General features: G+C 49.4%; 1 protein-coding gene across 1 annotated transcript in view; it reads right to left on the reverse strand.

Moving 5' to 3' along the window:
• Positions 1–16,661, reverse strand: part of MAST2 (microtubule associated serine/threonine kinase 2) — a gene marked incomplete in the record, with an annotated part of 180,255 nt that extends 163,594 nt beyond the window's left edge. Inside the window, 1 exon segment of the mRNA XM_073593962.1 lies at positions 16,484–16,661. Coding sequence (XP_073450063.1) covers positions 16,484–16,567 — 84 coding nt within the window.
• Positions 16,662–16,784: the final 123 nt, after the last annotated feature.

Raw genomic sequence — 16,784 nt, forward strand, 5'->3', positions numbered from 1 at the left:
TGTAATAGAAATAAGCGGTGGCAGGTCCTCTTTATGGAGATCATTGCAACCTGAAAGTCGCGCAGTTTTTTTTTATTTTGTCGGGAGTTTGATGCGACTTGAAGCAATGCCTGTGTATTATTGAGGTCTATGGACCTCAAGTCGCATCAAAGTGGGACCAAAGTAGTGCAGGGAATACTTTGAAGTCGCACAGATATGATTGGTACTCATTGGAAATCATGGGGTACGACTTGTTACTGCAAAGTCACATGACAAGTCGCACTAGTGGAAACGCAGCTTAAAATATAGAGAAAAAAAAAAAAAATGACCTGCCCGGCGCCCAGAACTACACGGGAGGAGCTTGTGAAGGATCTCAAGGTAGTTGGGACCACAGCCACCAAACAAACCATTGGTAACACAATACACCACCATGGATTGAAATCCTGCAGGGCCCACAAGGTCCCCTCCTCAGAAAGACACATGTAGAGGAACGTCTGAAGTTTGCCAATGAACATCTAAATGATTCAGAGAAGGATTGGGAGAAGGTGCTGTGGTCAGATGAGACCAAAATTCAGCTCTTTGGCATTAACCTCAACCTGCCATGTTTGGAGGAAGAAAAATGCTGACTATGACCCTAAGAACACCATCCCTACAGTCACACCCCATCCCTACAGTCACACACCAAGGTGAAACATGATGCTTTGGGGCGGTTTCTCTGCTAAAAGGTACAGACTGACTTTGCCACATTGAGGGGCCAATGGACGGGGCCATGTATTGTAATGTCTTGGATGAGAACCTTCTTCCCTCAGCCAGAACACTGAAGATGGGTCATGGATGGGTCTCCCAGCATGACAATGACCCAAAACATACCGCCAAGGCAACAAAGGAGTGGCACAAGAAGAAGCACATGAAGGTCATGGAGTGGCCTAGTCAGTCTCCAGACCTTAATCCTATAGAAAATGTATGGAGGAGCTAAAACTTTGAGTTGCCAAGAAACCTTAAGGGTTTAGAGAAGATCTGTAAAGAAGAGTGGACCAAAATCCCTCCTGAGATGTGTGCAAACCTGATCACCACCTACAAGAAACGTCTAACCTCTGTGATCACCAACAAGGGTTTCTCCACCAACTACTAAGTCATGTTTTGCTTGGGGATCAAATACTTATTTTACTCACTGAACTGCATTTATAACATTTGTATTGTGTGTCTTTTCTGGATTTTTGGTTGATATTCTGTTTCTATCATATAAAATACACCTATGATAAAAATTATAGACCCTTCATTTCTTTGTAAGTGGGCAAAATTACACAATCTGCAGAGGAGACAATCATTATTCTCCCCCCCCTGTATATGTATGATGTACAGCAGGGCTCGACCAATGAAATTAGAAGAAATGGCCGCACACCACTGTAGATCAAAATCTTTTTTATTTGGGACATCCCAAAAACTTCAGGAACCAGAATGCTGGGTAGACGCGTTTCGTACACTTCACGTGCGCCTAGTCATTACGGCTCGACCAATACTTGGCGCCAGGTCGCCATGGCGACTAGAAATTGCATCCTGACGCCTGGGCTTTTGTCAGCCCAATCACTGTTGCAGGGATACACAACAACTTGTATTGGCCAACGCCTGGGGGGTGGATATGCAGTTCTGGGCACCGGGCAGCTCGCTTTTTTTCCCCTACATATAGCCCTGCTGTGGGCAAGCACACCAAAATTGTGCATTTCTGCGCCCAAAAGTATTTGCACACAGCCAATGACAGGACGATGCGGTATGCTGGTAGTCAATGAACACCTGAGGACACATCCGTCCCTGGAAGTAAAACACTGGAATGTGCGGTTACCAGCCTACAGCTGAAACGCGTTGTGAATGACCCCCCCAAAGGCTTCTTCTGGTGACGAGTCTCTTCCCACAGTCCTCATATCTGTAGCTCATACATTCTATATTCTGCTGCATGTAGAGGAGACCCCAGAGAACACGCTCCATCTGCAGGCTCCTTGGAGGACCTCATTACAACAGATTAACTCTTTACTGGTGATACCAGAGGATGCCTCTTCTGTGTACCGTACTAGGCTACCCATAGGGCAGGACATGTCACACAAGGCCCAGCAGACGGCCAAAGCCCTGATGCCACCATTACATTGACATGGATACCGCACAACCACAAGGCAAACATTCCCATTCCCATTGCTCTCCTCTCCTGCACCCCTCTGCTTAGAGCTCTCAGTGACTCCGTTCCTCCGCTCCCTCCAGCTCCACTGTCATAGCTTTCTCCTCCATCACCTCCTCATGTATAAAATGAGTGGAATCTTCCAAGTCAGGACTGCTGCAAGACACGCAGAACGATCAACACTTCAATCACGTCAGCAACACTCCACAGATCTTCTATGGGAGGTCACCGGCCGCCAAGAGAAACCCGACATTTTATAAAGCAAACAGAGCACTGCGGACCTCTCCGCCTCAAGATAAAAAAAAAGGAGCAAAATTTGAGGAACAAAAATAAAAATAGTGCCGTTAAAAGTTTTACTAAACCCACATCATTAAAAAAAAAAAAAAAAAAAAAAAGGGGGGGGATGCATAAATCACTGAGATTCCTTTTCTGTATTCTGCAAAAATCCTGGTTGATCCTGCTGCTCTCTATCTCCCCCTCCTGTCCATGTTCCCACTGCAGTTGGGGGATTTTGCAGAGCAGTGTTGGCAGCTCTGCACATGCTCAGTTTTCAGTGGAGTTTCTATGCTGAGCATTTCCTCCCCATCACATCTGAGCAGCCCATGTGACTATAGAGTCACACATGTGAGTATATACACAATGACAGGCCACTCCCTCCCTCCTCCTTCATGCCCACTAACCAGATAAACACAATCGGGGCGGGATTTTACATATAGATTGATGGAGGCTTCACCCCGCTCTTATTCCAAGACACAGGCTGGAGGGGGCGTGACACAGCCTGTGACTGTTCTCCCTCTTCTGTCCATGTCCCCAATTCAGCTAGGGATTTTGCAGAGCACTGTTGGCAGCTCTGCACATGCTGTTTTCAGTGAGTTTCTATGCCAAGCAGCTGAGCAGTGCATGTGACTATAGAGTCACACATGTGGGCGTATACACCGTGCTAAATGACAGCCCACTCCCTCCCTCCTTCATGCCCACTAACCAGCTAAAACACAATGGGCGGGGTATTACATGTAGATTGATGGAGGCTTCACCTCCCTGATATTCTAAGATTCTATATTATATTATTTTTGGTAAAAACACGGTGTGGGCAGATTTCTACCAGTCACAGGTCTGTGTCACGCCCCCTTCAGCCTGTATCTTAGAATATTAGGGAGGTGAAGCCTCCAGCATGGAGGAGGGAGGGAGTGGGCTGTGATTTACCACTGTATCTGCCCACATGACTCTATAGTCACATGGGCTTCTCAGATGTGATAGGGAGGAAATGCTCAGCATAGAAACTCACTGAAAAGTTTAAACTGAGCATGTGCAGAGCTGCCACCACTGCTGCAAAATCCACAACTGCAGTGTGGACATGGACAGAAGGGGGAGATAGAAAGCAGCAGGATCAACCAAGTTTTTTGTAGAATACAGAAAAGGAATCTCATGGTGATGAGCGAGTTTGAACAGCATGGAATACACCATTTATTGAGGCCGGGTTCACATATGTCCAGCTGCGGTTCCCAGCATGGGGTCCGCTGCATTCTTTTTCACCGATTCGGGGGAAAATCAGGTATGAATTTTTGCCCGAATTCACACCTGAACTGGGCCCAAAACATACACAGGACCCTTTTGGAAGGCGGACCGCGGCCGCCCCGGACCTGTGTGAACTGGCTCCATTGAGAGCCGGTCACACACGGTCAAGCGAATTGGAATGTGTGTAATCCGCATCCAATGTGAACCCGGCCTGATGAGTTTTCTTTATGATGGGGGTTTAGTCCGGTGCTCTGCAGGTGAGAACTACACAGTAATTAGATCCAACACAGACACAAAAACAGACAGAGCAATTCACACAGAGTGATCCAAATGGAGCTGGGAGATGTTTTCTTTATTATATTAGCAGATTTGTGATGACAGAGCGGAGGGCGAGGCACGCATTGGATGCGGTGTGACCCAGAACTGGAAGTTGGCTCCTCCCTTGGGTGAACAGGGACAAGCTAGGTGCACAAACACATGGACATGGGGGGGGGGGGGGAAATCGATCAGCCATGACACCACAAACTACAACCACAACATGTGAGCCATCATTACAAGCCAATATACAACAAAGGGAATAGAACTCCACTAATAGCTGGCTAAAAACAATGAAAGTGTCATTATGGGTGCCTAAACCAGGACACACACAGGGGCCCGAGGTGCAGATCCCGTCTGGTTCAGCCTCCGATCTATAAAAGAACAGATGTTTTACTCTCGGCGTTTCTCAGACAAGCTTGTTTACAAGCAGCTTATTACCAGCAATGCCGGCTGGCTGAAGACATGGAACATTCTCCGCTATTATTGCAGAAAAATGACAGGCAATAAATATTTTCTGCCTTCAGGAAGACAATAAACAGACGCAGCGCATAGCGGAATCATCGCTCACAAGTTCCACCCCGACACCAAATTATTCACATCGAAAACCCAATCCCAGGAGAGCGTAATAACAGCGGATTGGAGGAACCTGATCTGTAGAAGATTTGTGTTCCCCGAGCACATTGCACAATGATCTTCCCATGTGTGAGCTGGTTCAGGATTTATCAACCATGACATGAGGAAGAGGAAAAATGAAAATCTCCGCAGGTGTCAATGTCCGAGGCAGGACGCCGCAACGAGAGAATCTTTTACAGAGAGGGATGACAGTTTCTAAAATCGCTGAACGCGTCCTTTTGGTTATATATTCTGCTAAGCAGAGTCCTTCCTATAACAACTTCCCCCGAGAACCCAGAGGGGCCCCGAAAATAATTCAGGTCTTAGGGAGCCATTACTAAACCTGATTCTTCAGGGGACAATGGGAAGAATGTTCCTTACATTGGTGATCAGTAGGAAGAACGTTCCTTACATTGGTGATCAGTGAGAAGAACGTTCCTTACATTGGTGATCAGTGAGAAGAACGTTCCTTACATTGGTGATCAGTGAGAAGAACGTTCCTTACATTGGTGATCAGTGAGAAGAACGTTCCTTACATTGGTGATCAGTGAGAAGAACGTTCCTTACATTGGTGATCAGTGAGAAGAACGTTCCTTACATTGGTGATCAGTGAGAAGAACGTTCCTTACATTGGTGATCAGTGAGAAGAACGTTCCTTACATTGGTGATCAGTGAGAAGAACGTTCCTTACATTGGTGATCAGTGAGAAGAACGTTCCTTACATTGGTGATCAGTGAGAAGAACGTTCCTTACATTGGTGATCAGTGAGAAGAACGTTCCTTACATTGGTGATCAGTGAGAAGAACGTTCCTTACATTGGTGATCAGTGAGAAGAACGTTCCTTACATTGGTGATCAGTGAGAAGAACGTTCCTTACATTGGTGATCAGTGGAGAAGAACGTTCCTTACATTGGTGATCAGTGAGAAGAACGTTCCTTACATTGGTGATCAGTGAGAAGAACGTTCCTTACATTGGTGATCAGTGAGAAGAACGTTCCTTACATTGGTGATCAGTGAGAAGAACGTTCCTTACATTGGTGATCAGTGAGAAGAACGTTCCTTACATTGGTGATCAGTGAGAAGAACGTTCCTTACATTGGTGATCAGTGAGAAGAACGTTCCTTACATTGGTGATCAGTGAGAAGAACGTTCCTTACATTGGTGATCAGTGAGAAGAATGTTCCTTACATTGGTGATCAGTGAGAAGAATGTCCCTTACATTGGTGATCAGTGAGAAGAATGTTCCTTACATTGGTGATCAGTGAGAAGAATGTTCCTTACATTGGTGATCAGTGGGAAGAATGTCCCTTACATTGGTGATCAGTGAGAAGAATGTTCCTTACATTGGTGATCAGTGAGAAGAATGTTCCTTACATTGGTGATCAGTGAGAAGAATGTTCCTTACATTGGTGATCAGTGAGAAGAATGTTCCTTACATTGGTGATCAGTGAGAAGAATGTTCCTTACATTGGTGATCAGTGAGAAGAATGTTCCTTACATTGGTGATCAGTGAGAAGAATGTTCCTTACATTGGTGATCAGTGAGAAGAATGTTCCTTACATTGGTGATCAGTGAGAAGAATGTTCCTTACATTGGTGATCAGTGAGAAGAACGTTCCTTACATTGGTGATCAGTGGGAAGAATTTCCCTTACTCCAGCAGATGACTCGGCTCCCCAAATCACAGACTGTGGAAAATTTTGCATTTCATTTGGAAATCGCGGCCCCAGAGTCTGGAGGAGGAGTGGAGAGGCACAGAATCCAAGTTGCATGAAGTTTCCACAGTCAGTGATGATTTGGGGAGTCGTGTCATCTGCTGGTGTTGGTCCTCCTGTGTTTTATCAAGTCCAAAGTCAGAGCAGCCCTCTACCAGGAAATTCTAGAGCTCTTCATGCTTCCCTCTGCTGACCAGCTTTACGGAGATGCTGATTTCATTTTCCAGCAGGACTTGGCACCTTCCACACTGCCAAAACTACCAATACCTGGTCACATGATCATGGGATCACTGGGCTTGGTTGGCCAGCAAACTCGCCTGACCTAAACCCCATAGAGAATCTGTGGGGAATTGTCAAGAGGAAGATGAGGAACACCAGACCCAACGATGTAGAGGAGATGAAGGACGCTATCAAAGCAACCTGACCTTCCATAACACCTCAGCAGTTCCACAGGCTGATCTCCTCCATGCCACGCCGCATTGATGCCGTAATTCATGCAAAAGGAGCACCGACCAAGTATTGAGTGCATCCTATACTGTACATGGACAGACTTCTCACCAAGACAACATTTCTGTATTAAAAATCCTTTTATTGGTCTTATGAAATATTCTAAATGTTCTGAGATACTGAATTCTGGGTTGTCACTCGCTGTAAGCCAAAATCAAATATTAAAAGAAAAAAAATACTTGAAAATATATCACTCTGTGTGTAACATCTATATAAAAATATAGAAGTTACTTTTTGAATTGAAATACTGAAATAAAATGAACTTTTTGATGATATTCTAAATTTTATGAGGTGCTCCGGTGGTAGTCCGGTATTATCCGAGCCAAGTTTCCTCGGTACTCTTTGGGTCACATTGAATGCAGTTCTCCTCCCTCTTGTATCACACAATACACACTGGAGGAGTCTGGCGGGTGAAGTGTACCCGTCACCTAACAGAAGACGATCGTCCTCAAATCCTCAACACGTCTTATCACACAACAGCCCTGAACGTCTATTCCAAGCTCAGAGAGCGCCGGCAGCCCAGTCATTGCCGTTCAGTGAAGGACGCGGCCAACTGCAGACCGGCTGCACCAAAACGATACGGAAAAACGCCAGACTCGGCAATATTTACTAAAGTATGAGAGAGGAGATAACAGGGGGGAGTGCAGAGCGAGTCAAGGACAAGGGAAATTCTAATCTGATCAGCCATTTATAAAACACATACAGCCGATAAGACGCGTTATCAATAATCCTCACAGGGCTCTACATACACCGAGGTCCGGGACAGACAAGAAAAATACACCGCTAATGCCTGTGTCAAATGCATGTCACTGCGCATGCAAAAAACGGGCAGTTTTCGGGTTGAATTGGCGCTTGAAAGCGCAACCCTCCAGCCCTGCGAATGCTGCCGGTCAGTGGTAAATTTTTTTTGGGGGGGGTAAATGGTGGCAATCCCCCCCCCCCTCCCTCCGGTTGGTCGGGTGGGTCTTGTGTGCACTTACCCCATCTATGGTGAGCAGCGCTTCTCCCGGGCTTCACCAAGGGCTTTCCCTTCTCCCCTGACCTACACTGGCATCGCGGTGGCTTCCGTTTCCTCCCTTCTCCTCCTCGGCGGCCAACTGCGTCTCTTTTCGGCCAAATCAAAAAACGGGTCTCAGTCCTGCTTCCGATTGGCCGGACTGAGGATCAGGGTTTCAATAGCGAATATTAATTCGCTGTTGTAACACCTGGGTGGGCTCCTGGAGCAATGATCTGCACCACCCTATTGTGGAGCCTATTAGAGCCTCTGGCTCTAATCAGGTGCTTAAAAAAAAAAAAAAAAAACGAAACACCCCCGCCGCTGTAATTCAAGCACCCGATGTCCTGAAAGGGGCCAGACGCATGAATAGGGGGTGGCGTGTCCTGCGAGAATAGCGGCCGTGGATAGAGCATCGGGGTGGCAGCCGTGGATAGAGGGGGGCGGCGCTCCGGTGCTCCTAATGGAAGGGCCGCCACTGCTTCCATCTTCTGCTGGTCCTTCTTCAAGGTTTGCACTCCGCAGCCATTTGAATGGCCAGCCCACGATGACGTCACCCTCCATGCTTGCACACGGGAGTCATGGCGGCACGGCACTCGTAGCACATCCAGCGTGCTTGGAATGCAGAGCGTCACAGTGTGAGCCTCCCCCTACATCCCCCTTCTAAACGGCACAAGTTCAGGAGACATTCAGCGCACCTACGGGTAAGAACTTCCAACAAGCTGACCCGGGGCTACAAATTGTAAATCAGAGTTCACTGCCGCCTTCAAAAAAGGAGCCTGGAAAGTATTGCACCTGTGATCAGCGGATGGCGGTACGATGCACAACCTCCGGCAAACATTCTGCAGCTGCTGGTCTGTCCCTCGGTTATAAGGCTGCAGGAAGTCTCAATGGATTACAGGTGAAGCGACGTCACCACGCTTGTGTGATATAAATGACGCGGATGTGTGTGGCTCTGCTCAAATTTTTTAAATCTGTGTAACATGTTCAGGAAGAAGATGGAGCAGACCTTTAATGTGACATACATGTGCATACAGATACTGGCCCCTCGGCAACCACACCCCCTGTGCACACAGGCCCACGGCAACAGCGCCCCCTGCACACACTGGCCCCTCGGCAGCCACGCCCCCTGCACACACTGGCCCCTCGGCAGCCACGCCCCCTGCACACACTAGCCCCTCGGCAGCCACGCCCCCTGCACACACTAGCCCCTCGGCAGCCACGCCCCCTCCGCACACAGGCCCCTCGGCAACCGCGCCCCCTCCGCACACAGGCCCCTCGGCAACCGCGCCCCCTCCGCACACAGGCCCCTCGGCAACCGCACCCCCTGCGCACACAGGCCCACGTAATGCCAAAAAGGAGACTTTCCATGGCTGACCAGAAGCACTGGGCCCCAATGATGGGACCCCCCCAGGATACGGTCCATGGTCAGTGTTGCCGGTCAGTGGCGGTGGGTGACGTGATCACTTCCAGGCCATCACCGGGAACTTGTCTCTTTTCTAGAGGGAATGATTGGCTCACATTCACTGACAAGAATAAAATTTCTGCATTTCCTGTCTTCTCTCTGCAGCAGCACTTATCGATGGCAATCCACATCCTGCTTCTTCCTTCCTCCATAGAGGCTCATGTCTACCGAGGAGCAACGCTCTGCATTCTTCCCTCCTCCATCAGTCATAGAGGCTCGTGTCTACTGAGGAGCAACGCTCTGCATTCTTCCCTCCTCCATCAGTCATAGAGGCTCGTGTCTACTGAGGAGCAACGCTCTGCATTCTTCCCTCCTCCATCAGTCATAGAGGCTCATGTCTACTGAGGAGCAACGCTCTGCATTCTTCCCTCCTCCATCAGTCATAGAGGCTCATGTCTACCAAGGAGCAACGCTCTGCATTCTTCCCTCCTCCATCAGTCATAGAGGCTCGTGTCTACAGAGGAGCAACGCTCTGCATTCTTCCTTCCTCCATCAGTCATAGAGGCTCGTGTCTACCAAGGAGCAACGCTCTGCATTCTTCCCTCCTCCATCAGTCAGAGAAGAGTGTACACACACCGAGAAGATGGACAGCTGAGGCCACAATCACCTGTACAGCCGGGAAATCACAATCCTTCATTACAACACCCAGGAGGATTATTCACCCCGCACTCCTCCGCCTCATGCAGGAGCAGAGCGCCTTCAAGGAGGACACACCCGGCACACAGAGATCAATGTTCTCCGTCACAGTCTGATAACAGCCAATGAGCCTCCTTTATCAACCGCAATGAGAACTGTCTGTATTTCTTTGCAGCAACCAATCAGATTCAAACTTTCATTTCCCGGTACAAAGTAAAATCTGATAAGGATTTCAGTCACTCTGATAAAGAAGAACCCAGACAGTGACGCACACAGCGCCTGACCGGAGGAACATCTCCATCCTCACTCATCATCGGGAAGATTTCACACAGAACATCAGAGGGTGTGTGGGGGGGAAATGACAAATCTACAGTGGCTTGCGAAAGTATTCGGCCCCCTTGAACTTTTCAACCTTTTGCCACATTTCAGGCTTCAAACATAAAGATATAAAATTTTAATTTTTTGTGAAGAATCACCAACAAGTGGGACACAATTGTGAAGTGGAACGAAATCTATTGGATATTTTAAACTTTTTTTAGCAATTAAAAAACTGAAAAGTGGTGCGTGCAAAATTATTCGGCCCCCTTTACTTTCAGTGCAGCAAACTCACTCCAGAAGTTCAGCGAGGATCTCTGAATGATCCAATGTTGTCCTAAATGACTGATGGTGATAAATAGAATCCACCTGTGTGTAATCAAGTCTCTGTATAAATGCCTCTGCTCTGTGATATATCTCAGGGTTCAGAGAGCATCATGAAGACCAAGGAACACACCAGGCAGGTCCGTAATACTGTTGTGGAGAAAAGTTTAAAGCCGGATTTGGATACAAAAAGATTTCCCAAGCTTTAAACATCCCAAGGAGCGCTGTGCAAGTGATCATTTTGAAATGGAAGGAATATCAGACCACTGCAAATCTACCAAGACCTGACTGTCCCTCTAAACTTTCAGCTCAGACAAGGAGAAGACTGATCAGAGATGCAGCCAAGAGGCCCATGATCACTCTGGATGAACTGCAGAGAACTACAGCTGAGGTGGGAGAGTCTGTCCATAGGACAACAATCAGTCGTACACTGCACAAATCTGCCCTTTGTGGAAGAAGAAAACCATTTCTCAAAGATATCCATAAAAAGTCTCGTCTAAAGTTTGCCACAAGCCACCTGGGAGACACACCAAACATGTGGAAGAAGGTGCTCTGGTCCGATGAAACCAAAATCCAACTTTTTGGCCACAATGCAAAACGATATGTTTGGCGTAAAAGCAACACAGCTCATCACACTCAACACACCATCCCCACTGTGAAACATGGTGGTGGCAGCATCATGGTTTGGGCCTGCTTTTCTTCAGCAGGGACAGGGAAGATGGTTAAAATTGAGGGGAAGATGGATGCAGCCAAATACAGGACCATTCTGGATGAAAACCTGTTGGAGTCTGCAAAAGACCTGAAACTGGGACGGAGATTTATCTTCCAACAAGACAATGATCCCAAACATACAGCAACATCTACAAAGGAATGGTTCACAAATAAACGTATCCAGGTGTTAGAATGGCCAAGTCAAAGTCCAGACCTGAATCCAATCGAGAATCTGTGGAAAGAGCTGAAAACTGCTGTTCACAAACGCTCTCCATCCAACCTCACTGAGCTCCAGCTGTTTTGCAAGGAAGAATGGGCAAGAATTTCAGTCTCTCGATGTGCAAAACTGATAGAGACATACCCCAAGCGACTTGCAGCTGTAATCGCAGCAAAAGGCGGCTCTACAAAGTATTAACGCAAAGGGGGCCGAATAATTTTGCACGCCCCACTTTTCATTTTTTTTATTAGTTAAAAAAGTTTCAAAAATCCAAAAGATTTCGTTCCACTTCACAATTGTGTCCCACTTGTTGGTGATTCTTCACAAAAAATAAAAATTTTATATCTTTATGTTTGAAGCCTGAAATGTGGCAAAAGGTTAAAAAGTTCAAAGAGGCCGAATACTTTCGCAAGCCACTGTATATATTAACCCCTTCCCGCCGACCGTATGCACATATGCGTACTCGGCTTTCCGGGGTTATACCGGGATGATGCCCACAGCTGCAGGCATCATCCCGGTACTGTTGTTTTCAGCGGGCGATCGGCTACCCGAGTATAACAACCGATGTGGCTAAAAGCCGCTCGGTTGTTATACCGGAGGAGCGGGAGGGGACATCCCCCCCCCCCCCTACCGCCGCCTCCCGCCGCTGTTACCGGGCCTCCCGTGCAATCGGGAGGCCCGGTGTCCAATCGGGAATCTTCGGCGGCTGGGGGCGGGCTGGAACGAAGCTGTGAGCGGCTTCGTTCCAGCCTTCTTGTTGTAAACGCGGAAGCGACGTCATGACGTCACTTCCCGTTTACTCGGCTGCCAATGGCGCCGAATTTAAAAAAAGTACACAGTATTCAGAATCGCCGTTTTCGGCGATCTGAATACTTTGAAGTGTAAAGGAGGGATGGGGGGTCTAAAGAGGACCTGTCACCACCTATTACTGTCACAAGGGATGTTTACATTAAAAGTAAAAAAAAGCAATAAAAGTAAAAAAAAAAAAAAAAAATTTTTAAACACAATTTATAAAAGTACAAAAATAAATAAAATAAATAAAAAAAAAAAAAAATTTTAAAGTGCCCCTGTCCCCGCGAGCTCGCGCAGCGAAGAAAACGCATACGGAAGTCGCGCCCGCATATGTAAACGGTGTTCAAACCACACATGTGAGGTATCGCCGCGATCGTCAGAGCGAGAGCAATAATTCTAGCCCTAGACCTCCTCTGTAGCTCAAACCTGGTAACCGTAAAAATTTTTTAAAGCGTCGCCTATGGAAATTCATAGGTACCGTAGTTCGTCGCCATTCCACGAGTGCGTGCAATTATAAAGGGTGACATGTTTGGTATCTATTTACTCGGCATAACATCATCTTTCACATTATACAAAAAAATTGGGGTAACTTTACTGTTTGGATTTTTTAAAATTCATGAAAGTGTCACTTTTCCAAAAATTTGCGTTTAAAACACCGCTGCACAAATACCGTGTGATAAAAAATATTGCAACAATCTCCATTTTATTCTCTAGATTCTCTGCTAAAAAAATATATATAATGTTTTTAACTTGTAAACACCAATTTTCAAAAATAGGCTTAGTCATGAAAGGGTTAAAGGGCAACTCCTGCCCAACACTAACTAATGGGATTGCACAGATACCGAGTATTCGTATGAGTATCAGTACCAGTAATTGGTATGAGTATCGGTACCAGTGCAAATTCTCCGATGCCTGATCCAATACCTGTTGTATCGGACCAAGCGTCCTCAAGCATAGCGGCGCGGGGGGGGGGGGAGCCTCACAGGTGATCGGTGGTGGGGCAGGTACAAGCACCGATCTCCTTGTATAGCTTTTCTGACAGCCGCTTCTCCTCCTCTCCACCCCGCGGCTGTCAGATGCCTTATTGAAAGCTATACAGGGAGATCGGTGCTTGTAACTGCCCCACCACCACACTGATTACCCGACTGTCCCCTGTGTCCTCCTCCGACTCCTCCTCCCTCTCTCTGGATCCCCAACCCCTCCTCCCTCCCTGGGTCCTCGACTCCTCCTCCCTCTCCCCCCCTCCTCTCCCTTTCTCTCTTCCACTCTCTGGGTCCCCAACCCCCCCCCTCTATCTCTCTCCAGGTCCCTGGCTCCTCCTCCCTCTCTCTCTGCAGGTCCCTGGCTCCTCCTCCCTCTCTCTCTCTCTGCAGGTCCCTGGCTCCTCCTCCCTCTCTCTCTCTCTGCAGGTCCCTGGCTCCTCCTCCCTCTCTCTCTCTCTGCAGGTCCCTGGCTCCTCCTCCCTCTCTCTCTCTCTGCAGGTCCTGGCTCCTCCTCCCTCTCTCTCTGCAGGTCCCTGGCTCCTCCTCCCTCTCTCTCTCTCTGCAGGCCCCTGGCTCCTCCTCCCTCTCTCTCTCTCTGCAGGCCCCTGGCTCCTCCTCCCTCTCTCTCTCTCTGCAGGTCCCTGGCTCCTCCTCCCTCTCTCTCTCTGCAGGTCCCTGGCTCCTCCTCCCTCCCTCTCTCTCTGCAGGTCCCTGGCTCCTCCTCCCTCCCTCTCTCTCTCTCTGCAGGTCCCTGGCTCCTCCTCCCACTCTCTCTGCAGGTCCCTGGCTCCTCCTCCCACTCTCTGCAGGTCCCTGGCTCCTCCTCCCTCTCTCTCTGCAGGTCCCTGGCTCCTCCTCCCTCTCTCTCTGCAGGTCCCTGGCTCCTCTCCCTCTCTCCCTGCAGGTCCCTGGCTCCTCCTCCCTCTCCCTGCAGGTCCCTGGCTCCTCCTCCCTCTCTCTCTGCAGGTCCCTGGCTCCTCCTCCCTCTCTCTCTGCAGGTCCCTGGCTCCTCCTCCCTCTCCCTGCAGGTCCCTGGCTCCTCCTCCCTCTCCCTGCAGGTCCCTGGCTCCTCCTCCCTCTCTCTCTGCAGGTCCCTGGCTCCTCCTCCCTCTCTCTCTGCAGGTCCCTGGCTCCTCCTCCCTCTCTCTCTGCAGGTCCCTCTCCAGGTCCCTGGCTCCTCCTCCCACTCCCTCCCTCTGCAGGTCCCTGGCTCCTCCTCCCTCTCTCTGGTGTTGTCCTCGCTCTCTCCAGGTCCCTGGCTCCTCCTCCCTCCCTCTCTCGTGTTGTCCTCACTCTCTGCAGGTCCCTGGCTCCTCCTCCTCTCGTGTTGTCCTCTCTCTCTGCAGGTCCCTGGCTCCTCCTCCCTCTCCAGGTCCCTGGCTCCTCCTCCCTCCCTCTCTGGTGTTGTCCTCACTCTCTGCAGGTCCCTGGCTCCCCCTCCCTCTCTCTCCAGGTCCCCCACCCTCTTCCCTCTCCCTGGCTCCTCCTCCCTCTCTTCGGGTCCGTGTCCTCCTCCAGTCCCCCCCTCATCCCAGACCTGTCAGGATGGAGAGTGGAGGAAGGAGCCAGGAAATATGTCATTTACCAGCCCCTTCCTTTTCTGAATGAACAGAGTCAGTGACCACTGACTGTCCAATCATAACTGAGCATTGTAACCTGTGATTACGATGCTTCTGTTTATGAATGGAGAGGAGCCTCTGTCTCCTGTCCATTTATTCTCAGTGCATCTGAGGCTGTAGAGAAAGGGACTGGGGAATCCGTGTCCTCAGTCCCCTTCTCTGTGTCAAAGGGGAGATGTCTCACCAAAGCCCCCCCCCAAACAGGGCTGATAAAATAAATAAAAAAATATATAAAAGGTTAAATTGTAAAAATAATAAAAAATAAATAATGACACAATCCGCTCCCCCACTCACCCAAAAAAAAAAGAAAGCATTGTAAAAAAATAAATAAAAATAACATAAAAAACGACGGACACCGTCAAAGCCTCATCAGTGCTGCTCATTAGTGCCGCCGTCACACAACACAGGAAAAAAGTATCAGTACTTGTACTCACTCTGTCCCCTCCCAACACACACAGCATCTCACAAAAGTAAGTACACCCCTCACATATTGATAGGACCCCAAATACACCTCCAACAAGACCACCGCCTTCTGAAAGAAGCTGAGGGTAAAGGGCCGGGGGGGTGGAGGAGGGGTGTACTGGGGGTCCTCTCCTCTGATATGATGGGGGAGGGGTGTACTGGGGGTCCTCTCCTCTGATATGATGGGGAGGGGTGTATTGGGGGTCCTCTCCTCTGATATGATGGGGGAGGGGTGTATTGGGGGTCCTCTCCTCTGATATGATGGGGGAGGGGTGTATTGGGGGTCCTCTCCTCTGATATGATGGGGGAGGGGTGTATTGGGGGTCCTCTCCTCTGATATGATGGGGGAGGGGTGTATTGGGGGTCCTCTCCTCTGATATGATGGGGGAGGGGTGTATTGGGGGTCCTCTCCTCTGATATGATGGGGGAGGGGTGTATTGGGGGTCCTCTCCTCTGATATGATGGGGGAGGGGTGTATTGGGGGTCCTCTCCTCTGATATGATGGGGGAGGGGTGTACTGGGGGTCCTCTCCTCTGATATGATGGGGGAGGGGTGTATTGGGGGTCCTCTCCTCTGATATGATGGGGGAGGGGTGTATTGGGGGTCCTCTCCTCTGATATGATGGGGGAGGGGTGTATTGGGGGTCCTCTCCTCTGATATGATGGGGGAGGGGTGTATTGGGGGTCCTCTCCTCTGATATGATGGGGGAGGGGTGTACTGGGGGTCCTCTCCTCTGATATGATGGGGGAGGGGTGTATTGGGGGTCCTCTCCTCTGATATGATGGGGGAGGGGTGTATTGGGGGTCCTCTCCTCTGATATGATGGGGGGGAGGGGTGTATTGGGGGTCCTCTCCTCTGATATGATGGGGGAGGGGTGTATTGGGGGTCCTCTCCTCTGATATGATGGGGGGAGGGGTGTATTGGGGGCCCCCAGTATATATATATATAAATAATGGGGTGTAATGGGGGGGAGGGGTGACCAGTGTATATATATAATGGGGGGAGGGGATCCTCTGACATTTGGGGGTCCTCTCCTCTGATATGATGGGGGAGGGGGTCCCCGGTATATATATAATGGGGTGTAATGGGGGGAGGGGTGACCAGTGTATATATATAATGGGGGGAGGGGATCCTCTGACATTTGGGGGTCTCACCTGCTCTCCGGGGGTCCTGTCGTCACTCCTCCGGGGGTCTCCTCCTTGCCCCGCCCTCTCGGGGGTGAGCCGGGCTCTCCTCATGTCTCCTCACCCGGCGGGCTCATCTCCGCACTGAGATCCCTCCGCCGGAACTACTTCCCGTCCTGTCAGCGCCGTTAAGGGGAGGAGCCAACGACGTCCGGGGAGGGCGGGACTCTGCGCCTAGCAACAAATCCCGGGCCCTACACTGATTGGCTGCAGCTACTAGAGACAGAGCCCCGCCCTCAAGGGAGGTGTGTGAGGTACAATGCGGGGTGAT

Source organism: Aquarana catesbeiana, linkage group LG07 (assembly GCF_042186555.1).
Source record: "Aquarana catesbeiana isolate 2022-GZ linkage group LG07, ASM4218655v1, whole genome shotgun sequence".
Classification (NCBI taxonomy): Eukaryota; Metazoa; Chordata; class Amphibia; order Anura; family Ranidae; genus Aquarana; species Aquarana catesbeiana.